We start from the raw sequence: 27,376 nt of genomic DNA, 5'->3' as shown, positions 1-27,376 counted from the left end.
AACCCAACCCCCTTCCAGCTGAACAGAATTCGGTCTGTGTTTTGGCTCTGGGGAACGGTGTGTTACTGGGCTGAAACATGCTTGCACTCAGCAGCACTAGCTACTCTTTGTATTCATAATTTTCTCGCAGCCCATATTATTATTTTCACAAGACCATAATGATAATAACAAATCATCAATTAATAATTAATCATTATTTTACGAAAATTATTGTTATTTGTGATCGTGGATGTTTGCGGGAGGCTTTAAGACCAAGCGGAATCCTCTGTTCCCGCCTCACAGCGCACGGGTCTCGAGGCTTCACTGTCAGCGGTTTGACTTTACTGAATCAGATTGAGGCCAATACAACTTATTGATCATGAGCCCAGGGCCAGCGCAAGCTCAAATGCCGCTCTAGGCAGAGCACGATCGTGCCGCCCCCCTCACATTCACAATTAGGGATCCTTAAGATGCATGTAAACAATTTTTTTTTAATCTATGAAATTACACTAAAATAAAAACGTGCAAGCATGTTTTCAGAGTTTTTAATTTTTTCATTCTGCAAAAAGGTGAAAAGGGTAGCCTACACAATGCAACAGCTAAGTATAAATTCTGTTTTATAGGCTAATAGATAGTGTACAGAATAAAACTAAACACATGCACACATTTTTTTAGCTCACAAAACTGGAGTTTTCGATTGTTTTCTTGACTGATACACACCTACATTTCAAAAGCGTTGCGCGTCGGGCTTTCGCAGCGGCAATTTTTATCAGTTTAAGCTTTGAGAAACTGCGTTCTCCATAGCTCACAGTGACAGGGAGAGTGAGAAGCACTCTCAATGCTACAAAAACCTCTGGAAAATTGTTTTCCATCCCTTTTTCACAGATGAATTTAAGCGCATCCAGTGGTTTAGATCCAGCAAGCAGGCGTCTGCCCAAAGCAGTCAGCTCTTCAAACAATTCATGCCCATCAACATCTCGCGAGTCTCCATGAGTCAGGGCCTTTTCCAGTCTCAAGCAATCCTGAAGAACTAGGCTATTCTATTCTCCTTTTCTTTGAGAGATGCGATGTCATATAAAAATCCAAATACGCGCCCATGGTGTCTAAGCAGAGAAAAGCGCTCTTCCATGGAGGCGATTACTCATGACCAGATAAATTTATTCGGTTTGACATTTTTGAATATACATTAAAGTATTTTGCATGCATATAGACCTACTAATAGGGCACTGCAGTGCGGGAATTTTTATTCGAAATGTAAAGTTTTTTTTTTTATAGCTTTTATTTTATTTATACCTAATGTGAAACAAACAAATAAATTAATAATTCCCTCTCTCTCTCTCTCTCTTTCTCTCTCTCTCTTTCTCTCTCTCGCCTTCTCTCTCTCTCGCCTTCTCTCTTGCCGCCCTGGCTGAGCTGCCGCCCTAGGCGGCTGCCTAGTTCGCCTATAGGCATGCGCCGGCCCTGCATGAGCCCAACATTTAGCAAGGCAGGAAAATTCTAACGGAAGGAAGACGTATATCATTGAGCTAATGCTGTTAAACAGAGAGAGAGAGAGAGAGAGAGAGAGAGAAACTAGTCTAGGGCTATTCTTAAACTTGGAGCTCATTATATTGAAGTACAAATCCAAACACCAGAAACGTTATGCATTTTATCAATAATGAAATGTTATGAAAATTATGCAGTTTATTTATTCACATGCTGTATGGTTGAAATAATATTTTAGTTCACAACTTTAAGTTCCGTTGTTTAAAAAAATGCTTTATTGGCTAACGTTTCATAAACCTTCGGTTGTTATGCTCTAAAATCCATGCCATTATTAATTTCACAGTATTTTTACCACCTAAATGACTAATCTTTAAAGTCACAATTCTATAATGGTCAAAATTACTCAGGCCAATGGTATTTTTTAATTACATTATTTTATTATTATTATTATTATTTGAATAATTGTAGCTTACATAAATAGGTAAAGTAAAACAAATATTCGGATTGTCCCTTAATTTTTCCCTTGTATTCCTAAAGATTAAACATGTATTTTTTTACAAGAATAAACATAACATATTATTAATTAATAAAAATAATTTAAGCAATTAAAACCTTTTTTTAAACTTGAATTTAAATACTATTAAACTAGCTTTAAATTCTCAAGGAGTTTATAAGTAAAAAAACAGTTCTAAATGAACTTGTTAACAATATAATTAGAACTAACAATATAATTCGATTTTTTTAAATGAACAATTCCTGTATAAAATGGGACAGCAACCTTTATATCAGTGGTTCTCAACCTTTTTTTCCAGCGGCCCGCACTATGGTCTAAGTGCAAGTCTACGCATATAATTTACATATTACGTCAGCAATACAAACCAACCTGATTTATAATATTATAGCCTAACTATTATGATATATAATCTATCACATTCATTGAAATAAACAATTCTACTCCCCATAAATAAAACACCTGATGCTGTCGGGAGCTGTCCAATTTTGTGAGATTCAGCTTGAAAGGAATAACACAAAGAAGTTGCGATTGTAATGCCTGTGTTATACTTTCTGCATGAGCAATCTGGACGCGTACACGGCCAGCGCGGACGCAGACTTCATCAATTTATACTTCTGAATGCACAGGCTGATGGTCCGCTCTGCAATTGCCCATAATTATTGCACATCTGACTGTCTTTATATTCTTTTACTGACGGATTGCACAGGTTCGAATAGCAATGAGCTTCTTCACTCTGCCTGCAAATGTGCAATTTTGCTTTTGAAGCCTACTGACCACGCGCACCTGTCCGCGCGGTTGTCTGCTCATGAGCCTCGGTACACACTCTCCAATGACGATAAGGATTGTTACATAGTGTATGGTGTTTCCATTTATCTGAACTTCTTCAAGTGAGTTGCGGGGCAAAAAACAAACAAACGAAAATCCAGCACTTCTCCTTCAATACTGATACTGCGACTATTCACAGTTTGTACATGTTCATTCGCTGGCATTTTTTGAATTTCTTTTTTTTTCTCCCTTAAAAAACAAATGTGTCCATTCTGACGCGCAATTTTACCCTAAAGGCAATTTACCTAATGGCTGTTGATGACTATTTGAATTGAATTCTGCCAAAGTGCGCGCTTGTATGCGTTCGTTAAATGCTTATGCCAGTGCTCATGTCTGAAAATAATATATGAAGAAAAAATCAAATAAAAACATTAGGATATAGCTTATATTTCATTAGTAGCATCATTTTTTTTAATTGATGTAAACAATAAAATTTTAGAAAATGATAAAAAAAAATGTATTTTTTATCCAGCATGTGGTGCGGGCCGCATTTGAATTCGTGACGAGCCTCGGGTTGAGATCGCGTGAAGTGAATGTAATGAACAAAGTCATTTTCAGATGCAATGAAAAAAAAAAAACATGGATAACCTAGATTAGTCCCAGGCTCTGTTCTGAAGTAAAATAATTATAATTACTGTTAACCAAGAGTAACACATTTTTAACACATTTTAACGGATTAATCGCCTATTTTCATTTGCTGAATGTTTTCTTTATTTTTTATTTTTAAACATGCTAAAAATTTAATTAAGTTTGTCAGAGGAAACAAATGAGTCGTGTATAGGTTTCATTTTAACGGATCAATCACCTATTTTCATTTGCTGCATGTTTTTTTTAAACACGTTAAAAAATAAATCAGAGTTTGTGAGAGGATAAAAATAGGCTATAAGAAAATATTTTACAACAAATCCTTTAAATTTAACAAATTTATCAGAACAAAACAATATATAATTCTAATGGATAAATATTTAAAGCTAAGCATAAGGTAAGGTTTGGCTTTCTCAGTCGGGAGAAATCAAACGTTTCCATATTTGTGATGTTGCCCATTTGAAGCTTAACTATTATTCATGCGGTAAATAGGCTGTGTGCGTTTCAGTATCGATGAAAAAATAAAAATCATAATTAACCATGTCAAAGTGCTCACGCCAAATGTCTGGTGAACGACTGCTGTTTCCAGTGAATATGTGCGCGAGGCACCAGCACGCTCAAACAGCTGAAACAAATAAACCAAATTTTTGGTCACACATAAGGCATAATTCAAAAATGCTGGTAGTTTGAAAAATCAAGAATAATAACAGAGTTAATACTAATTATTGCTAAATGCTGGACCGTTCCCATTCGCTCTGCATATGGAACCTGAAGATTTTTTTAAACCAAGAATGAACCGAAATGAAAATGAAATTAAAACATTTAGCATATATATATATATATATTTATTTATATAGGCCTTATATTTATTTACTGTTTAATAAAAATAGCATGCATATGATCCTTTGTGTTAAGGTCTTCTTTTAATTTTTATTTTGTAGACTGTAGCCTAAGACTATCCTACATTTTAAAAATTAACAAATTGTAAAAAAAAAAAAATATTTTTTTAAATGTTACAATGTTATATCATAATGTTATTGTTGTTTTACTTCCTCCTTTTATCTCATTTTACATCGCGAATGATTTTAACACGCGACTGAATTACCACGTGTAACGCCGCGGTAAGCCCCAGATAGGCTGGCCACCTACTGTATAGACCAGTGCGACTTATATACGTTTTTTCCCTCATCATTACGTATTTTTGGACTGATGCGACTTATACTCAGGTGCGACTTATAGTCCGAAAAAATACGGTAATCTAATAGAAGAATTTAAGAGGAAAGGTGTCCAACAATTAACATTAAAAAAGCTTTTAAATGCAGTAGAAGGGTATAATTTCTAAAATACAAATGTTAAATAAAACTCATTTAAAGGTCCTATGACATGAAAATTTCATGTAAATCGAGATTTTGCTATCTTTCTCTGCCTTTGAGAAAATGGAAGCTCAAACGGGCTGATCTTGAATCTCCTCTTTGTGACGTTGTAAAGAGAAATGTTACCTCCCCTTTCTCTGCTTTGCCCGTCCAAATATTTACATATAATTCAGTCGCAATGTCAGCACAGGCGTTACAAACAGACTTTTTATGATATGGATCGACACCACCGGCACAAACAGTGAGTAACCCTGTTCATTAATGCCTGATCTGTGATCAGTGATTTCTGATGTGTAGTTAATCATTCAAGTTCACACAGACTTTCTTTTTAAATCGTTTAATACTGTTTATGCATCAGTGAATCAAGCCAGTGACTAAACGATCAACTTCACGTTGTTTCTCTTAGTAGCATGAAACAAATCTGTTAGATCGATCTAGAGCGATCAAAGAACGGAGCTCTCACACATCGCGAGTATATCTGCACTCTTGCCCAAACTGCCGTTACAATGAATGACGCTGTTATGCTGCACAACAAAGCTCTTACTGTATTCATGTGTTTGCTGTTAGTTGTGGTGAAAGCATTTTGTGAGAAAACGTGTTGCAATAATGACGAGATGACTGCATTCACGCGATAAGCAGACTCTTGTCTACTCGGCTCATCACTACAGCCTTTCATGTGATGGGAAAAGATCGAAAAAATAATTACACAGCTGTAATAGTAAATATATATATTTATATTTGAGAGGGGTTCCACATGTAATACGCATTTCAAATGCAAAGATGTCAGCCAATCACAACAGTTGTCGTTTACTCTAAGTCTCACAGCAGACACGCCCCCTTCAAACAGAGCATTCAAGCCAGAGGGCTAATATCAGGATATAAAAAATGCTTTTTATTTCTAAATTTTAAATGTAAAAATCATACTAACAATATAAGTACACCTAAGGAAACATTAAAAAGCATTTAAAGAAAAGGAAATAATCCACGTCACGTGGACCTAATAGAATATAGATAGGCTATTGTTTATAACAATAATAATAATAATGCTAGTGATACTGATAGTGTTAATAATAGCAATGATATTAATAATGATGTTGTTATTTCTCTGGACTGTGATGGACGTGGGCTGTAGATGGAGGATCTGACCATGCAGCAACATTAGCCGCTTTTCCACCATCGGGCCTGAAGCTCCGATGCGCTTTACCAAAACCTGCCCTGACGTCTGATTTATTCGAACGGTCACATTTAGCATGTTTACTATAGTAATGTTAATACCTAGTGTGCATAGTCTTTTTCATCGCTTATAAATATTTATGTCTTTTATGGTGATTATAAACCACATAGGATTGGATCACGTTATTTCATATGAAAATGAGTTTTGAGCTCCACTTATTTTAAAAAGTTTTTAATATTGGTGTTATATAGCTGTTAGCTTTATGAAATAATCCGCGGTGCTGACGCTCTCCGCCTTTGTTCATAACAACTCCTCTAGCCCCAGCTGGCCTGCTTTGGCCCAAGGTTTTCGTCGGACTAGTAAAATAATGGCAACTGTGATAATGGGAGGCCTGTGACTGTCCCATAGACTGCCAAGTAAATAACAGTGTCAAGGTGTCAATAAAAGGTATGAAAAGTTGTGGTCAGAATACTCAATCTGCCATCAAACGTGCAATCTGGGTTATATGAAGCGACAGGAACACTTTTTGTAAGCAAAAAAAACAACAAAAATAACAACTTTATTCAATAATTCCTTTTTCAACGGTCTCCTCTGTGTCACTTCATATCACCGTGCTGCGTCTGCATCCTTGTGGCATTGGAGTATTCTGAAGACAGCTTTTCATACCTTTTATGGACCTTGACACTGTTATTTACTTGGCAGTCTCAAGCCTCCAGGTTTTCATCCAAAATATCTTAAATTGTGTTCCAAAGATGAACTGAACTCTCATGGGTTTGGAACGACATGGGGGGTAAGCGATTAATGACACAATTTTAATTTTGGGGTGGAGTAACCCTTTAAGTACTGGCTGCACTGCACTGACTACCAATAGCTATTCGCATAAAATTAAAGGCATTGGTGTTTGCCTACAAAACCCCTTTACCTAAATTCATTACTTCAGAGTTATGTGTTCTATTCTTTTTCTATTCTGTCTGTTTTATCTTTATTTTTTATATATTATGTTATATTTAAATGTGTATTACTTTAGGCTAACTGATACTAGTCATAGCACTTGCATATTGCTCTTTTGTTGGTTTTGATTGAATTTGATTCAGTTGTCCTCATTTGTAAGTCTCTTTGGATAAATGTAATACATATGCAAGTACACCGTTCTTTCGGTATACTTGAGCTTTATTTTGTGCTTGTAACAGGGTGTTTTGCGGGCATTTAAAGGAGAGCTTATTCATATCTACAACAAACGGGAAGGAGCTATGCTCAATACTGAACACTTCAAGGAACTGCAGAGCCGCTGTAATGTCCTCCTGCTCGGAGACTCTCTTGGGGATCTCAACATGGCTGATGGAGTCATGGACTTAGAAAACATCCTGAAGATTGGATACCTCAATGATAAGGTAAACCCACAGTAAAAGCAGGACAGCACATGGAAAAAAAAGGGAAAGAAGCACTAATGAATGTTTGTTTTTACCCTAGGTGGATGAGAGGAGAGAGTCATACTTAAACTCCTATGATATCGTTTTGGAGAAAGATGAAACCATGGATGTTCCTAATGCCATCTTACGATACATTACAGGACACTGAACTTAGACCTAGGGTCTCCAAGATAAGGAACGCGTTTGCCTCTACCCTAAAAACATTTAATGACATTATGTCATAATTTTGTCACTCTAGTAGTTAATAAACAGAACTTTGTGTGTCTTGCAGAGGAACATTATAGCCGAGCTGCTTCTGTTTTTTTTGTCTATGCAGTTTTAAGTACAAATTATAAATTATATTTGTCAAAAATTATGAATTAAAAAAGTTTTCTTAGACCAGATGTTAAACTCATTGTTCACAGCCAACTGATTTGTATAGAGTTTGCTATAGAGTTAATATAGAGTTAGGTCCAGTAAATGCATGTTACAGGTTTCAGAGAAAGAGCATGAAGTGAGCTAAATCAGTTGCTTCAGGAATACTGTAATTAGGGATGCACGATCATGATTTTTCATGGCCGATACCGTTTTTTTTTTTTTTACAAGCAAACTGGACGATTCCGATACCGATTTCCGATTTTTATTTTTAAGCAACAAACAAGAAAGAAGGAAAGTATGCATAAACGAGATGTTTATTTGGTATTTAATAGGCCTAACTGGCTTTTGGCTATTGAAAACAATAACCGTAACCATCATAGCCTACATTTAATACAAACGTACACTGTAAACCCTAATAAGTTCACAGAACTCAAAAAATATTTTGTAACAGATTACAAAAAAACATTTAAGTGATGTTTTTAAATGGTTTAAGTTTACATAAAATTAAAAAATACCTTTACAGTTGCCTTAAATTTTCTCAGTTATCTTATAAATATTGATATTTCTCAATTTCTAATTAGAGAGTAATTAACTCAAAATTTTCTCTATTTTTCAACTCAAATAATGTGGGAAATACACTCAAATTTAGACTTTTGTTGTCCATCCTCAACCTAACCACAGGCTCTACTCTTCACCACAACGGTAACACTATAAAACCAACATAACAGAAACCTTTGTAAATTCTAACATAATACAACATTTAAGTACTAACTTATGTCCCTCTATGTTAATCTTGTTTAAAAACACACAAAATAACACTTAATTTCTACATTTATTTTCCTTGTTTTCTGATGCAAAGCATGCTGGGAACTAGAAAATGCAATCATTTTAAGTTCACCTTACTACAACAACAAGTTTTTAGTTTACAGAACTTATTTAAATTAAGTCCAATGAACTTTCATTATTATTTGAGTGCAATTAGCTAATTTCATTTGATTAATTTCACTGTTCGGGTTTACTGTGAGATGGTACAGACATCAGCACTTAGCTTTTGTTTTTGAATTGGGTTGAAACTACATAGGACTGGCCTTAAATGAAAACATTAACTCTTACCATGTGAAATTAAAGACAATAACTGCATAGTTCTACAATCCAAACAACACAATCAACACACATTAAATAAGAGGTTTCTCAATCAGCATTCAGTATTTGTTTTAGTTTTTAAATTTGGTTTTAAATTTTAAAAAGGTCTTTACCAGTGAGACTAAAAAAAAGTGTGCTATATAAATAAATGATTCCAAAATGTTAAAGTCAAATAATGTTGGTGCAAATAAAACAAAGATGCAAAGTGTTTCATTCATCCAATAAAAAGAAAAATAAATAAATTACGGTAATGATTCACATCTCTATTGTTTTACTTGAGCCAATGAAAAATAAATAATTTCAGTGTGCTACAGCAGGTGATTTTTAAATCAAATTAAGTCGATGTAATTTTAAGGTAAAATAAAAATAATTATCCTATACAGAACTGACGTTTACTTCTGGCTTTTCAAACGTGTATGCAAGTTATACTTTACAAAAAAAAAAAAAACACACATTTCAGTTTTGTCACAGTTTAGTCTGTTTGGTTTCTCATCCAACATGCAGGGAGTTGAGCTGAACATCCCTTCACTGTCTCCGCTTGTGCAGGTACAGGTACACTACACTCGCGCAGCTTTAGTGAGCAGCAAAGGGTCTCTTATTTGTGCTGCAGTACACCAACTGCTGTTCGCTTCCTGCTATCTGAGCCTCAGACGTGTAGCTCTACACTTCCAGTGCTGAACGGCTGCCCGTGTCCTACACACAGGTTTCGAAATACTTCGACACAAATGACATGATAGCGAATGATTACAATGTAGTCTGTGCACGCGGGAGCACTTCCGAAAAAATCGGCCGAAAAAAGACCAAAAACCGCCCAGTTCCGATTTATGGCCGGTCAACCGGTGCATCCCTAACTGTAATGTTGTTGCAGCAGAGTCCTGGTAGGTGAACTAGTATTTGATGTAATGAATGAAAAATCCAAAAATCTATACAAGAATGTTTTGTTTTAGTTTTTTTTTTTTCATTTAAAAAGTAATAAATAAAAGAAAAATTAACTTAGACTTAGCGAATTGTGTAAGGGTGGTTTCCTTACAGTGCTTCAGGCTGTAGGATTCCTGAATGACTAAAGAAACATTATCAGCACCTGCTTCTCTTGTCTTTTACCACCCATTGCTACTTCCACACCTTCGGAAATAAGTAAGGTTAGAATAGCTAAATATGAGGGAAAGGGCTGCTATTGAGTGATACAATTTTGTAATGAACTTTAATTTATTCACCATTTACTTTTATTTGCCATCAGACTAGACATATAGTGCATTGTTTTGGGTTGCATCTTGCTTTAAACTTAACAACAGACTGGCATACTGAGACCACAAGCTTCATGCTTTCTAAACTTATCTCCACATTTTCTTTTTGTTGCATTTTTTATGCTTATTGTACATATAAAATACAGGTTATTTAAATTATATTCATAATGGTGACCAAACGGTACAATGAGTGTAACATGTTTACATCTACCAATGGCTTCATACAGATCACACAAACACACACACACACACACACACACACACACATTGGGTTCATTGGGCACCAGACACTAGGAAAATACAAGTATTAGATTGGGACTCTGTATCAGCAGAAACTCAACTCAATCCTCGGACTGGATCAGTGGCATAACAAAACCTGATCGGGACATAGACGCTGCATAAAACCGCTATATCCATGCAAACCCATCGTTCAGTTATATTGATTAATGGACAGAAAAAAAGACACCGAAAGGTCACATATTATAACACATCTTCCAATGTAAACTCTGGAATTTATTTTGTTTAATAGTGCATCATATGTCATCAGAACATTACCCATTACTGAACCCATGGATCCCAACATCAAGCTGACATAGTCAGCCAGTTACAACTTGAATTACAAAAACCTTACTCCAACAGCGATGTTGCCCTCACAGCTCCTCATGTTTAGGCACTTCATCATCCTCATTTACTATGATGTTCAGTTCGTCTTCAGTTATCTTTCCATCTGCATTGCGATCTTGCTTTTTGAACATGTCCTTTAGAATGACATCACTGTCTACTCCTGGATGGAGGCGGCCCCTGCCTTCAGCCACCTGTAGCTTAATGAATGCTGAAAACTGCCGAAGAGGACAACAAAAACCAATTGGTGATCAAACAGTACGAGCATGTCACATCGTATAAATCACATACTGTAGGTGTGTTGCTCTTTTGTTGATTTTGATTGCATCCATTGCCCTCACTATGGATGAATGCAATCGAAATGAAGTGGCAAACAGGAAATCATTATAATAAAGTCTGAGTATAATGAATATATAAGTTTTTTTTTCTTTCAGTCGGTTGTTTGTTCATTTAAAATGCAACTGATGGTGACTGATGTGCTTCAGGTGTGTGTCAATCAGTCTTTAGTTTTTTTTTTTTTTTTTTTTTCTGCTTATTTCGGAATAATTTAACATCAATCACATCCAACTTTTTATCATCTCATTGATGCATGTTTCTTTGTTATTCTTTTGAGTTTGACTTTAAAATAGAACTGTGCAATACTGTATTAACATACCACTAAATTAATGTGGAAACACTTCATTTAAAGGTCCAATTATTCCCTTATTAACTAGTTGCTTATTAGCAGGAGAAAACATCTGGTAATATGAATAACATGCAATAAAGACTACTTTGACACATAAAGTAACATGTCTTTATCTCAAAATTAAATAAAACCACTTCTCATAAAGACACAAGAACATGGTCCTCTTTTAAAACACCAAATAAAATACTGGTTATATAATGTGTATCCTTTATAACAACTTGAATACAACATCCTTCATTTTTTAAGCAGACATACTTATAAAAAATACAATTAGATTTATCCTTTTTAGGGCTAATAAAGTGAATCATTCCTCTCTCTCTCTCTTGTGGATTCATTAATAATAAGGACAAAAAGAGCACACACCAGTATCCAAATTTCTATTCTTGAGAATGATGAGCACAAAAAAAAAAAAACTTTACTGATTTAGAAATTGAGGTCCTTCTGGAGGAGGCAGAGGTCCATGTGGGGATACTTATTATTGAATAATGTGTAAATATTTACAAACAATGTTTGTGTGGTTATATATTTTTTCTATTGAGTATTATCAAGAGTACTACTTATAGAAACAGAAATAATAATAGTTATAAAACAATTAGGTTTCACAAAGTAAGAATAAACATTGAATTCAAGTAAAATTTTCAGTCATCTTATAAAAAGTAAGCCATCTAGCAGTCTTTTTAACTAATAAAAAGTTTAGTATCACGGTATTCTTGAAAAAATTGGATTTCATATTATAATAAAAAAAAAATAAAAAAAAAAAAAATATATATATATATATATATATAAACCTGGATGTGATTTGGCATTTCTTTATATTTACACAGTTTACTAATGCTGCTCAAATGTACCATTAATGTAGGCTATTTTATACAAATATAATTGATGTAAAGGACAAAAACAAAGTTTAAGGCTGATGTCTCTATTCATTTTCACAGAAGAAAAGCAGCAGATGTAATAAATAAAAAGTTAACAATGTTATTGAATAAAATATATTAAAATGTTATTCCAGGACATAGGCCTATTCTTATAGGCTACACAGACAAAACAGTTATAGAGATGAGTTTATGCATTTTCTTCTATTTTAAACATTTTAGTAGTAAAGTAAAATAATAATAATAAAAACATGGAATAAACTGTGAACAGAAAGCGAGTAATGAACTCTCAACATTAGGCTACTAAAAATGTCAATTTAATCTCACAAAAACTCCCGTTAATAAAGAAAATCGTTTATGATGAATTCAGTGCTTGCAAATACACCGCTTTTATTATTATTGCAGTTAGATGTTAAAATAGCTGCAGTACTCTGACCTTGACAGAAGGAAAGTGGTGTACGCCTGCCCAGACCCTGATGTTGTCAGGATTATGGACCTTTTTGTTGTCTTTTGCCCGTGTTTGTTCCTTGTGTTCCTTATATGGTCTTTTTCCTGTCCCTTTAATTAGTCTAGTTTAGTTAGTCATTAAGTTCACCTGTGTTTAATTATCCCTTGCATTTAATTTTGAGTCTGTGCTGTCTGTCTTTGTCCGAGATTGTATGTCAACTCTGGTGTTACCTGTGCTCCTGTCTGCCCGGTGTATTCCCTAGCGGTGGGCAGAGCGAGGCTTCATGAAACACCGAAATAGTCTAAGCAAATGTGCAAAGGCTTCTAAATAATTCGACACCCATCTCACCATTGAATTAAATAACAAAATTCTTAAGTTGTATTGTGTTGTCTAATTGAGAATACAGAATATACAATCAGCATATTACACCTTTAACTTGATTCAAGATCAATGTGATTATAATATAAGGATTAGCTTGTGCTTTATTGTACACTTTATGACTCGTTTTCTTTCTTTTTTTATTAATTTATAAATAAAATAGTTAAAAAGGGTGGGAAAAATAGAAATCAAATGGCTGAAAAAAAAAAGAAAAGTAATGTATGAAATGCTTCATACAGATTCTTTCCCCACAAAGACTGGAGGAAAAATAAGTCAATGACTCGCTGAAGTGCATGAAAACTAGCTATGTATTGGACCCAGAAATAATGTCTCATGCATTTTTTGGAAACACACGTGACACAATAACGGACGATCGCAAAATGACTCAGAAAATGCTCTTAAGCTCTAAGATCAATCATTATTGGGAAACCTGAAATGTTGATATTACACTATTAACCAGGTGCTTTATAATTAATAAATGTTTTATTATTATTATTTATGCTGATTTATACTTTTTAAAACAATATTTTGTATGAGGCCTATATGGGTTATCAGTTGAAGGACCACACAGTTCTTAATTCATCTTTTTTCATAGTAAGAAGAAAATAGCTTCATTGACAGTAATAAGCCAGACAGCGGAGATCATACCTCTTCCAGCGGTACCTCCTGGTCTTGGTTCATGTCCATGGCAGGAAACATCGGCTCTGGACTGTCCTGCAGCCAGATGAACAGAAAGCCCTCAGGAACACCCTTTTGCAGCTGTAGCAATTCCAGCTCAAACAGCAACACTGCATTACTGGGTACACCCGACGCTGCAGAAATAGAGAGAGACAGACAGGAGATCAGGGAAACCTGGCACATCTAATAGATCAAAAGCTAGAGGATATAATACTTTAAAAAGCAAAAAGAAGCATGTTTGTGCAATCAGTTTGTAGAATTTTAAACGGGGAAAACTCCTGGAAAGTTTTCAGTTCGAGGAAAGTTCTGAAGTATGACGACTGTAATCAAGGTAAAGATGATTATAGTGGTACACAGGAGTCATACATTGGGCATGCAGCAGTCTAATGTTATCGATGTGCAATCAAACCAGCTGTGTGCTCTCGCACTGTGATCACTATAACATCATTTTTGCATGAACAAATTTCAGTATATTCGTGTAGACATCAAAATCCATGCTCTGCGAGTGTTTATAATAGATTCTGGCTAAAGAAGTATGTGAGGGTCAATGGTGTAACCCTTGGTGAATTTCTATAAAAATGGTTGTTAATTTATATTTTGTTATTTTATGTATTTTGCATTGTAAGTGTTTACACTGTTAAATAAATATTTACATGTTCATGTCAGAAGTTTAGTTTATTTTAACATAACTGGTTGTAAAACAGCTTAATTCTGCCTCATGTGAGTTATGGCACATGTGATTGGCCTGTGCTTATGTCAGTCAAGAGAGTGTATTTTTTGGGGTAAAAGCAAGTGTGTACATTATCAGCATGATAACAGATGATTGCTATTTCTGTGAATTTTAAGAAAGGAACTTTAATAAAGTTCATCACTTATGTGGTCAGATTTAAGAGCATCAAAGGTGATTTAAATGATTGCTGTTGATCAATGTTGGGGGGTGGTGGGGGTCAGCCTTGTCATGTGACACAGCATCCACGATATAGGCTTTTGTTTTATTAATTTTTCAGATTTTGTATTTAATGTGAATTTAATACAAAATATTGTAAGTTACTAATTATAACACTTTCATTGTACAGAGAGCAAAAACAAATTACATTTTCAAAGAACATTTCAAACAAAAAACTCTTATAATCACTGAAGCTGTTTACACTGTGAAATATCTTACTTACATCATCTGAACGCCTCTGACTGGCCATTGCACTCATAAGCCATTAGCAATTAGTTATAATGCACAGCGCTGAAAAAACGTCTGTCTCTGGCTCAAAAAAAAAACAGATTTGAATGTAGCAGCTATTGATGTGCCACATTGAACGATCTAATCATGCTGCTGTAGTTGTATCAAATAGAAAATTATTATTTAGCTAGTTTTTGACTTGTGGAAGCTGCATTCAAAATCCACTTGGCTCAAGAATCTGAGGAATCAGAGCCGTCTTGGTCTGAATGGGCATAACACCTCAATAACAAACCATAAACAAACATTGCATAAGGGTTAAGGATTGCCTGACCCTAGCTACTTTTTTTGAAGGAAGTGTTAGTCCTTATATAATACTGTGGAAAAAGTAGAAATAAAATGAATAACTGCATACTGTGTAGCAGCATCTTGAAACTTCAGAGAAATAACAATATAGCAAAAGAAACACGCATTTGAAGATTGGCATACTTAAAACATATATGCACAAGAATATTATACAGCCTGTACTGAGCTCATCGCAATGCATTCTGGGATTTAAATTCTAAGCGTAGGATATAAATGTGATGCTTCCCTGGATTTTTTAGAGCGCATAATGAAAGCATATATTTTTCAGCAAAAACATTTGTGCAGCCAACTGGAGACCTATTGAGACTGGGTTATGGATTAGTGCGATTATTTGTGAAACACCACTCCACAAACTGAACTGTCATTCTAAAAACCTTTTGAAGTTTATTTTGAAAGTGCGTTCACTGACCTCCATTGGTGCCGTGTGCAAGGTGGGGCGGCACAGTGATCTCTCTCCTTTCTAACACACACATGCCCTGCAAACCTTCATCCAGACCGGCGATCAACTTCCCTTGACCTAACGTGACACGTGGGGGTTCTGGGTAGTCATCTCTGCAGATAATACATTACTAATGCTTAGAATACTAACAATGCCCCCACAATTTCATCACAATTTGTATTTGATTAAAGTGTGTTCTGCACACCTATTCATTAATAATCTTACTGATAGTGATACCAAAAGATGTCATGCCGATTTGTGAATCTTAGTTACATCATGTTCGACCATCAGTAGTCACCTTGTTAAATTAATAACCACACAATGCAAATGGAGAGCACTTACGAAGAGTAGAGTAGTGTGCCATCCAACAGAGAACATTTGTAGCGGTAGATAATCAGGTCATTTGCAGCACTTATCAGGCTGCATTCAGCTGGTTTGTAGATCACTTTGATGTCCACTTGGTCTTTGGGGTTGTGAAAGTCAATGATGTGCAGGTCAAAGATGAGTACAGCAGATCCTGGGATAAACTCACCTGAGAACACAGAGCAGATGAGAAAATATTCGCATCCCTCTTGTTCCTCTTTCAAATTCAGTCATATATAATGTTAAATAGAATAAACCCAGTAAACTACTGCATGAACCATGTAAAATATATTTATGCCCACTATGATAAAGTTTTGTGATTTTCTATCAGATAATTGAAAAGGTTAATTGAAAGTAAACACAATAATGCATTCTGGAACATTTTAGCATGCCTATGTTGCATTATGTAAATTAAAAGCTTCCAGTGTTTTTTTTCTTCTTTTCTTCTAATTTCCTTCTGACAGTCACCTGATCCACTCTCTCCATAGGCCAGATGAGGAGGCACAGTGACTCGTCTCCACTCACCCACACAGACCCCCTGCAGGGCTTTGTCGATGCCAGCAATCACATAGCCCATGCCAATAAATGTGTTGTAAGTGCTGTTTCGAGAATAACTGAGGATATATATATACAAATATATGAACAGTTAAATATATAAAATTTGATGTTTTTGCAGTCTTGTGAAATATAAATGATGGCAAACATTTGCAAAACACTGATGACAGACTGACCTGGAATCGAAGACAGTGCCATCTTGAAAGGATCCATTATAATGGTAACGTATGAAATCTCCCACCACTGCCTTTCTCCGGCACGGCTGCGGGATCTTTTGAACCTCCACATTCACATCATCCTTCACGTTAAACACGTCGACCAGTAACACGTCAAAAATTAGAGTTGCATATGGAGGGACCTTTGTACCTAAGGGTGAAGTTCTTTTAGACTATGCTTCAAACTGATCACATTTTCTTAAATCCAGGATCTCATAAAAGATAACTTGGTCACACTTTACGTTTTTACTACACTTTGAGTTTTATAGCTTTAAATGTATAATAATTTACAATAAAAATATATGCATAATAAGGTGTGTATAAAAAATGAAATAAATATCAATGCATGTCATATAAATCATGAAAGTAATTAATAACTATACCATATCCTTTGTCATCATAAGCCAGAAATGGTGGGATGATGATTAATCTCTTCTCCCCAACACACATGCCCAGAAGGCCTTCGTCCATGCCTTTGATGAGACTGCCCTGTCCCACATATGTGTCGTACGTTGAGTTTCGAAGATAGCTGTGATAAAAATTTACAGGCCAAAAAAAATAATTAAAACATTTTCTTTCTTTTTTTCCTTTTCTTTTTTTTTTATCTGGATTTGCTAATAAATAGTTTGATAGTATTTATGTACTGCACTTTGGTTAGCTTTGGTTGTTTTTTAAATAGAAAATAAAAGTGCATGTGTTAAGAAATAAATGTGATTTACATCTAATTTCATATATACAGTAGTCCCAAAAGTATCCTGACATTGTGATCCAAAATTAAAAATTTAATAATGTGTTTGCATTATTTATCAAAATATCAAGTGACACTGGCTTTAAAGAAATATACGCTTTACACTTTTACACATTTTAAATCAAGTTTGTAAGGATTCATGGTTTTATGAAACCATAAATGCACTGCTCAGAAAAGGAAGGGAACACTTAATCATCACAGTATAACACAGTCGATTCAACTTCAGGCCAGGGATATCAGTTCAGCAAAAACATTACTGAGCTACACCAATTTAATAGAGTCAGCAAATTCAGTTTTGAGAACAAGCAAGTCAAAGTTTTCTGGGTTCAAAAGCAAAATCACCAAGAAATGTTGAATCTTTTCCTCCAAAAGCAGTTCAATCAAGAGCAGTGAGTGATTCCCTTTTTTTATTGTTAGATTAACATTGAGAAAGATGGCCTGTATATTACAGTAAGACCTACTGTATTGCACGGATGTAATATGTGACCCAGGACCACAAAACCAGTCTTAAGTGTCAATTTTTCGAAATTGTGATGTATACATAATCTGAAAGCTGAATACATAAGCTTTCCATTGATGTATGGTTATTAGGATCAGACAATATTTGTTTGAGATACAACTATTTGAATATCTAGAATCTGAGGGTGCAAAAAAATTAAAATATTGAGAAAATCATCTTTAAAGTTGTCCAAATGAATTTTTAGGAATGCATATTATTAATACGTTTTGATATATTTACGGTAAGAAATTTACAAAATATCTTCATGGAAAGTGATCTTTACTGAACACATCAAAGAAATAATCGATAAATCGGTTTTGTTATTATTTTGGATTACCTGGAATCAAATAGGTTTCCCACTAACAAAGATCCATTGTAATGATAACGGACAAAGTCACTGGGCATCACTGTCCTTTTGCAGTTCTGCTGTTTGTGAAGTATACGGATTTGAACCTTGTCTTCTTTACTCCACAAATCCAGCAAAAGCACATCAAACACCAGCGTTGTATCAGGTGGGATTACTAAACCTAGAGAGAAACAACAGTGCAGAGTCAGATGGGATACTTCTGATAAAAACCAGCATGCCCTTTTCTTGTGTAAAAAACATTAATACACCCCACTAACTATATCAATCTCCTAAAATCTCATTAAAGTGTATCAATTAGTGGAATCAAGTGAAAATTATTAGAACATTATTAAAGAGGATGGCCACACCTTCATGCCAAGTTCAAAACTATAACACAGAAACATTCAGTTCATCATCTGATCACCATCTAATTGTGTTATCAGTTCATTTCCATGTTTTTCGTTGAGTTTATTCATTTCATATGAATATGAAATATAAGCAGTTTCTTTAAATGCATTGTCCATTGCTGTCGTGTTTTGCTTGTTTGATTCTGTTCATGTTTGCAAGTATACTGATTTCTTTGAATAAGATAAATGAAATACTGCTGCATTGTTTTATTTTTACTCATAATTATTTCAACCATGCAATGTACCAATTATAATTAATCATAAAAAAGACATTTAAGAATGTAGACAGTCAGCCAATGAAACAAAATGATTATTCTTAAAGGTCCCGTTCTTCGTGATCCCATGTTTTAAACATTAGTGAGTGTGTAATGTTGTTGTTAGAGTATAAATAATATCTGTAAAATTCTAAAGCTCAAAGTTCAATGCCAAGCGAGATATTTTATTTAACAGAATTCGCCTACAACGAACGACCCGTTTGGACTACATCCCTCTAGTTCCTGCAGTAATGACGTCACTAAAACAGTTTTCTGACTAATCTCCGCCCACATGAATACACAAAAAGGGGGCGTGGTCTTGTTGCGCTCCGACGGAGAAGAGGAAGAGTTGCGTTTGTGTTTGTCGCCATGCCGTCAAATGCTGGTATTTTCGTCTCGGAGTCCAATCATCTTTGTTTGGGCTTCCCAGGGACGCTGTACTTGGAGATCAATGGTTACAATTTATGTTTAACTCGGTTCCCGAAAATTATAATCCACATGTAAAACTATGTGCAGCACATTTTGCTGAGGACAACTTCCTCAACCTCAATCAGTTTAATGCCGGATTCGCACAAAGATTATTCTTGAAAGATGGAGCAGTTCCCTCTTAGTCTGGAGAAGGCGTTGTTTATGGACCACAACCGGTAAGTGTATTTTATTATTTAAGTTGGTGCGTTAAACAGTTTCTGTAACTTATTACACAAAGGGCAACGCTGTTTAGCTTTGTTAACTATGTTAGGGCTGTGCAAAAAAATCAAATGCGATTTTCATGCGCATCTCGTCAGTAAAAACGCTCCTGTGATTATAAGTACATCTCTAGCACATGCTCCTGCATACTTGCTTCTCAAAACCAGTCCAATCGCATTTCCAGGAGGGCAGCGTTCGCTCAGCTGCTGTCCAATCACAACACAGGAACCGCTGGCACAAATGAAAACAGCGGTATACAGATAGGTGAATTGTGTGAAAAAAAATTTTTTTTACACGCGAAACATGAACACATGTTATATTGCACACTGTAAACACAATCAAACCTTCAAAAAAGCACGAAACATGGGACCTTTAACATTCTTTTTAGGTTACTTTTTTTTTTTACCATAAAACAACGTTACAATACTGTTTCAGAGTTCTTTTTAAACAACCTAAAATTATTAAAATTTTAGGTTGTTAAAATTATTCTTTTTATAACCAAGTAAACTACCCTTACAATTACAAAGTTGCAGATGTTTTTGTGTGATGACCTATACCAAGGTCTAAAATGTATCTAATTCAGCATTTAATAAATGTAGAAATTAGATAAATCAAAACACATTAGAACTTCAAACTTTATAACTAAAATATTAAAGTGCTATTATTTTCAACTTCTGAAAATTACCTTTCATGCAGTGTGTAATGAAAGTGACATTCAGCCAAGTATGGTGACCCATACTCAGAATTCGTGCTCTGCATTTAATCTATCCAAAGTGCACACACACACACACACACACACACACACCGTGAACACCCACCCGGAGCAGTGGGCAGCCATTTATGCTCCCACCCACAATTCCTGCTGGCCTGAGACTCGAACTCACAACATTTGGATTACGAGTCCAATCTCTAACCATTAGGCCACGCCTTCCCCAATGTAATGTTAAAAAGTCATTTTGAATTTGAATCTCAAAGTTCATACGTCACAAGTTAACACATTTGCATAATGTCTGCCTGGACATCCCGTGAAAACATCCTTCAAATGCTGTCGCTCATTTGCTTAATCTTGAGAAGATGCTGTGCTTTGCACTGTGAAAGTGAATTTGCTTTATTTAAGGATGAGGCTGTGAAGAATCAGTGGTTACAAATTCATCTTTACTATGATACCACAGCAGTATAATCACTAAAATGTATGAATTTGTTTCCTTTGAAAACCATGTTTCTAGCAAATCGAAGTTACTGTAAATCATTTTCCTTTTTCCTAATCACTAGCAACAACCACAGGGCCAACATTCTGCAGAGTTTAACTCCAACCAGCTCCAACACACTTTAAGTTTGTAGTGAGTCTGAAGACCTTGATTAGCTGGTTCAGATGTGGTTAGATGAGGTTGGAGCTAAACCTTGCAGGACAGTGGCCCTCTGGGAACAGGTCTGGACCCCCCACTGAATAGTCAAGTCACATTTACAGTATTAATCTGTGCTATGCAAAATACAAATTGTTTAGCAGCACAAATAATAAACAGGAAAATAAAGCTGTTAATGTTGTAAAAATATATATCTATTTGTAATATATAGATTACAATAATATATCTAATTGAATATATACAATTGAACTACACTCTAAAAAACGAAGGCTCTTTTAAAGGTTCTTTTCATGAAGAACCAGTTCTATTTAGAACCATAGCATCATGAAGAACCCTTTTAATGCTGAGATGGTTCTTTGTGTCAGAGTTTAGGGTTCTTTATTCCCTTCTGTTTTTCAATTTGTAACTGACAAAGAACTTCATTACTTTGTGATCCAACTGTCAACACGCTCTCAACAGGTAAATGATTTCTTTCTTAAATTAACTACAAATTTAACTTTAGTTGAAGATACTTACTCATCTTCTTCACTAAGTAACAGAGCCATTGAATTTATAATCAGTATTGTTAGCATGTATTAATAATTATTTATTAATTACTAATAGAGGCTACACTCTAAAAAAGATGGCTCATTAGGCCTACTGATTTTCTGAAGTTCAGCTATCCAACTACAAGTCAATTCAAGTCAAGTCACCTTTATTTATATAGTGCTTTAAACAAAATACATTGCATCAAAGCAACTGAACAACATTCATTAGGAAAACAGTGTGTCAATAATGCAGAATGACACTTAAAGGCAGTTCATCATTGAATTCAGTGATGCCATCCTCTCAGTTGAGTTTAAAGACTCAATCTACACAGACTGTCAACACACTCTCAGCAGGTAAATTATTTCTTTCATAAATTTCTATAATTTTTAACTTTCAAATTTTATCTGGTTTCTTACAAATCATGTATTTTTCTCTTTTCATTTTAAGAGAACATGTAAGTGTGTCTAGCACTGTTCAGTTAAGGATACTTCTCTCCACTTCACCACTAAGTAAGTAACAAAAATATTAAATTTATGGTCCTTTTTTATTTATTTATTTTTTGCAAAAACAAATGGAAGGAGACACATTGTAACTCTGAACTCAATTGTGTATTTCTGATGCTGTCACATCCTACGACCTCATCATCTGCAGAGAGAAACGGCCACTCAATCACACCAAAAAACTTATTTATGTATTTAATATGTTCAATGTCATTTATTAATGTATTCTGCTAATAACTGTTGTTAGAGCACTGTAATTTTTGGTAGAAATACATGTCATTACAAAATTTAGTTTTTATGTAAAACCCTAACAGACACTGCAGATTATTGTAATACCAGGCAGACAGAGTAAAAAACAATATTAATAAATAATATATACAAATAATATTAATAGTGATACAAATATACTAATATTAATGAAATTAATCATTAAAAAGGCATGGTTCTTTATGGAACCCTATAAAAAGGGTTCTATATAGCATTAAAGAGGGGTTCTGCTATTGTTACAAGCCGAAGGGCCCTTTTCTGGTGCAGTTTGTTACCTTTTTTTTCTTAAGAGTGTATGAACTAATTTAATTTCAGCTGTGGAGCAGCTCTACAAGAGATACTGTAATAGTGTAAGTGTTTAGTTTAGATTAATGTTGTTTCAGTGCAGCACAATAACTGTCCAGTTACAGTAATCAGTTATGAAGCAAGTTTACTATAGCTATAAGCAGATCTACAAAAGACAATAGTGTCATTATTCAGCTAAAGCGACTTCGGAAATGTAGCACCCTTTACCATAATAAAAAGTTTCTAAACCACTTGTGGACACAAAGAGTTAATAATGCCATTGGTTTATCAGTTTTAGCCTGAGTCAGATTCTGTAAATGCGGACAATTAATCAGAATAATTGGAACCAACTTTGCGAGCAAAATTTATTAGGAAATTATTTCACAGTAGTAAGCTTTCATTCTGTTACTCTTTTACTTTACAGATACAATGTACAGTATAATGAAATAATGTGCTGTACTCAAGCAAATGTTTTCAGTGTACTGTTTAAGGGGTGCTATTTATTTATTAATGATCAGTGTTATAAATAAATCTTAACTACTTATTCCTAATTTCATACAGTTTTGGAAGGCCAAACTAAGAGATTTTGCTCGTGCATTGAAACACCATAACACTAAAATTTGCAACTTTATTATTCTTGTGTATGCCTTTAGACGGGCATTATTGCTAATATTTCTAATATATTGCTATAGACGTTTGCGGAGGTAATACTGAACTTCGAACAATGAATTTTAGGCAGATCTGGAGCTGTGTTAGCTTTATAATCTGGCAGAATTTTTCATACACAGATGCACTTTACACACAGAAGGAAAAGGAAAACACATGGCCTCTTTAAAAAAAATTTTTAAAGAATTTATGACATTTTAAAGAATTTTAAGACATTAAATGATTTACCATAAAATCATATTTTTTTATGTGTTCTATATGTTAATTAATTTCAATTTCAATATTCCTTCTGCAGTTTAACTCTGTCTCAACATATAATGATGTGAAACAAATCAGAGTTCTCCCACATACCTACGTGTCAGAAAGGGTTCCCAGTACATTTGCTACATGTTAATGAACAAAAATTCATATAAGGACAACTGTGAACGCATTAAGATATATTACATTTTGTGCCATCTGTCTCATATTAGAAGATGTATTTATATTTATTAGGGGAAAAGGACAGTGTTACCAGCTCCCAAGACTCCGTATGCAAGATGAGGAGGTATGGTGATCTTTCTTCGCTCGTTTACACACATGCCCTGAATTCCTTTATCCAAACCTGGAATGACTTTAGACTCCACACCCACCTGCCCTACGAAAGGAAAACCCTTATCCAGGCTGAGGTAGAAAGGGAGGAGAGAGAAAAGAGAAATATACTTTATTCTAATCTTTTTTTTCTTCTTTTTTCTTTAAGAAATTACAAGCATATATTTTATATATACATATTTGGGGCATGGGACATGCACAGGGGGTGGCTCTGATTTGAATTCTTGATTTCTTCTGCTGTTGTGTATATCGAAACAAATTACAAAATAAAACAAATGAAACCTGAGAAAACACACATAACACAATCACCCATGTGTAAAACAATCTGATCCTTTGAACTTGGTTTAAATCTGGTTATGCCACCTTTAGCCTAAAACTGCAAACAAAAGCTTTTGATAACTAGCAACATTTCACAGAGCTGTGGTGGAGTATTGGCCCCCTCTTCCTTCCAGAACTGCTTTAGTTCAGACACATTGTGGCAAATACATTTTTACAGCACTCATCTCTTTTCCTCATTTTGTCACATCCTTCTCTCTGCTCATCTCTGCCTGTTCATCCGCCCACTCTACCACCTTTTAGGCAGACATCTCTTTGAGACAGACATCTTCAACTAAAGCAAACACTGACCTCGATGATGGTATCCTCAAATGAAACTCAATAAATCATCAACATCCTAAACTACTGTTCATTCTTAAAGCTTTAGTAGGTGCCTGAGAGAAATAAAGTCAATCTGGTTGGTAATGAATGAAGCTGGTAATGCTGTTTGTGGAGTTGTTTAATCCTCCTCTGATGAGATCTTATTAGATGTACCTCCGGTTTCACGGACAAGGTTTAAAGCTAGTCCCAGACTAAAATGCATGTTTGAGCTGCCTCAACTGAAAATATCTTGCTCTGACATATCTTAAATTATGTCAGTGCCATTGTTCAGTCGCAAAATGCACACCTGTAACATTTATTTTCTTCTAAGGCATTTTTATAAAAGCAACTTAAATATTATTTTATTTAACTTTAATTTAACTAAGACCTAGCCCTGGCTTAAACTAAGCCCTGTCTATGAAACCGGGCCTTAATGTCTTTTATTTGGTGTTAATTTCAGTCTGTGTGCCTTTAAGTCAGTTGTAGTTGTTGTGAGCATGATGTTGAACCAATATCACATTGTAACATTGATTTATTGAATGTGTTCATTAAATGCCACTGATTACTGAAACATTATTTCAATGGATGCTTGCTACATATCTGGGATACCATGTTCATTTGATACGAAGACAACTTACAGAGTCCTGTTTGTTGCGTTGGGACTAATGGGACATTGGTAGATATAATTTGTGGAGAGAAAAAAAAACAATAAAAATGTCTGTAATTGTTGTTGTTGTTGTTTTTATCCCACTATATAAACATTTTGGTTTGCTGAATTATTATGAAAACATTTGGGATTTCTGTGCACAGTGAAAGATCATGTGAGATGCATTTACAAAGTGACCATGCCTCAGATACAATATACAGAAACTGTCTGTAATGGTGTGAAGCCAATGGTCCATTCAGTTAAAATAACAAAAGAATGGCATTTCTCAGGAACTTCTTGTAGATTGCAGGATCTTAACTATTGTTTCTAGCCCTTTTGTCTTCAGGTATAAAGGTCTGTCTCACAGACACAACTTTGGGAGAAGCTAAGATTCTTATAAAGATAAAGATATTTTAAAGACAAGCATGCCAACATTGCTGTTGAAAAACTGCTACCTTCAATAAATTATTCTCCCCATAAGAACTCAGGTCAGATTTAGAGAAATCCAGTCAACCAAAACCAAATCTCAGTGTTTTGAGAAAATGTTTTACATGATTTGTATTTTATATGAAATGAATGAAAAACGCTTTTAAGATCCGAACAACTGAATATGGTGACATGACGCTTGAGTAGTTTTGAGTTGTGAGCTGAGAAATACACCAAAGCAACTGAGAAAAACTAAAACCTGCCCTGCAATTAGTTGTGTACCATTGCAGATGTAAAAGCCAACCTTCTTCTTTCTTTCTTTTTTTCTTTCTTTCTTTTTGCAATAAATGTTGTTAACTATTTAACTTGTGAATGTTTTATCTAATGGTGTATTTGCAGGGGTAGTTTAGGAATAAGATCATGCCAGAGCAGGAGAATCAACAGCTGCAGATGAGAAGTGTGTGACTCACCCTTACTATCTCCAAGATAATGTCTTTAAAACATCTTATATGTTTGGATGTTGCTAGAATTGTCTGTTAACCTATCAAAACCTGTAAAATTATGTCAATGTGACTATAATTATTACTGTTAAGTTAGTTGGAGGCTCTTCATCATTTTCTACGGCCTTCAGTTGACTCTCTGTCAGCTGACTGAACAGAACTGACTCCTGGTCTTCATGGAGCATATTGGTCTCTCTATGGGATTTAACTGAAAATCCTCCACAACAATACTTTTTTCTCTCTCTCTATATATCGCATTGCATTGCAGGCTACTGCAATTTTTAGTTAGACCACCCGTAAAAGCATAAAGTCTGTCCAGTGTCTTGAAATCGATATCCTGCAATTTTTTAGGCTGTTGTTGAAATTGATGCCTTGCTGAAAAAGAGAAGATAACATGTTCAGAGGTCCACTGCACATTAAAGTGTGAGTTCACTCACCTGGAGTCAAACTTCCGTCCGTCCTTGAATCTGCCGGTATATTGATACCGAACATAATCTCCGATCTGAACCTCTCTCGAACAGTGTGTTGGTATGAAGTATCGATCAATAATCACATCTTCCAACTGACCACATGCAACGTGTATGAGAGTGAGGAGAACAGTGAGAGCTGCTGTTATCGCCATTTAAAATAAGATAATTATCATGTATTCTGCAAGAAAAACAAAAGCCGTGAAAAACGATACTTAGTTATGAAAAAATCACTATGCATTTGTTATCCTGAAATCCGTGAAATTATGTACAAACATGCAGAAAATAACTTGAAAGAAGTTGCTGTTCACGTAGGCTCTGTTAGCCCACTGTAGTGCGTGTCAAGAAGAAGCAGCATCCTCCGCGCGGTCCTAAACTCCAATCCGTCACGCGCGTCCCAAAGTTCAACAGTAGGCTATTCAACAATACAGCACGAACAAGACAAATATTTAACAAAATGTTCTGGTCAGTATAAGGAACGCAACTAAATTGCATGATTTTTTTATACATCTTTAACCCGATATTTCAGAATTCTGCGTTTAAATAATAAAAAAATTATAATAAAATAGACTCTGATTCATTCAGAAAGCTGATTATGTTGTTTGATCGATTTAGGGCTACGGCTTATTCCGATTTCAAGACATACAAAACATCTCTAAAAC

At 34.9% G+C, this 27,376-nt stretch overlaps 2 protein-coding genes and 1 long non-coding RNA gene across 3 annotated transcripts in view; 1 reads left to right on the top strand and 2 right to left on the bottom strand.

The window, feature by feature from the left end:
• Nucleotides 1-7,594, top strand: part of LOC132145715 (cytosolic 5'-nucleotidase 3-like) — a 62,932-nt gene extending 55,338 nt beyond the window's left edge. Inside the window, exons 8-9 of the mRNA XM_059556939.1 lie at nt 7,126-7,326; nt 7,406-7,594. Coding sequence (XP_059412922.1) covers nt 7,126-7,326; nt 7,406-7,513 — 309 coding nt within the window. The 3' untranslated portion in view covers nt 7,514-7,594. The remainder of the gene's footprint in view (nt 1-7,125; nt 7,327-7,405) is intronic.
• Nucleotides 1-27,376, bottom strand: part of LOC132145718 (uncharacterized) — a 383,521-nt gene that overhangs the window by 307,646 nt on the left and 48,499 nt on the right. The gene's annotated exons all lie outside the window — the stretch shown is intronic.
• fkbp10a (FKBP prolyl isomerase 10a) lies at nt 10,410-27,080 on the bottom strand. The gene is made up of 10 exons (XM_059556936.1): nt 26,685-27,080; nt 23,963-24,111; nt 18,485-18,674; nt 17,284-17,429; nt 16,862-17,051; nt 16,599-16,744; nt 16,110-16,299; nt 15,738-15,880; nt 13,762-13,925; nt 10,410-10,948 (listed from the first exon to the last, which is right to left on the bottom strand). The coding sequence occupies exons 1-10, from the start codon at nt 26,867-26,869 to the stop codon at nt 10,760-10,762; spliced, it is 1,692 nt and encodes a 563-aa protein (XP_059412919.1). The 5' UTR covers nt 26,870-27,080; the 3' UTR covers nt 10,410-10,759.

Source organism: Carassius carassius, chromosome 8 (genome assembly GCF_963082965.1).
Source record: "Carassius carassius chromosome 8, fCarCar2.1, whole genome shotgun sequence".
Taxonomy (NCBI): Eukaryota; Metazoa; Chordata; class Actinopteri; order Cypriniformes; family Cyprinidae; genus Carassius; species Carassius carassius.
The sequence above is the reverse complement of the archived record's forward strand: the minus strand, read 5'-3'. Positions and strand labels throughout refer to the sequence as shown.

Excerpts from the sequence above, each read along its gene's own strand:
- fkbp10a (XM_059556936.1), bottom strand. The coding sequence starts at position 26,869 with ATGGCGATAACAGCAGCTCTCACTGTTCTCCTCACTCTCATACACGTT. Across the intron at positions 16,745-16,861 it reads GGCACTGTCTTCGATTCCAG|TTATTCTCGAAACAGCACTT; the intron begins GTCAGTCTGTCA and ends ATATATCCTCAG. Across the intron at positions 13,926-15,737 it reads TGCACACGGCACCAATGGAG|CGTCGGGTGTACCCAGTAAT; the intron begins GTCAGTGAACGC and ends CTATTTCTGCAG.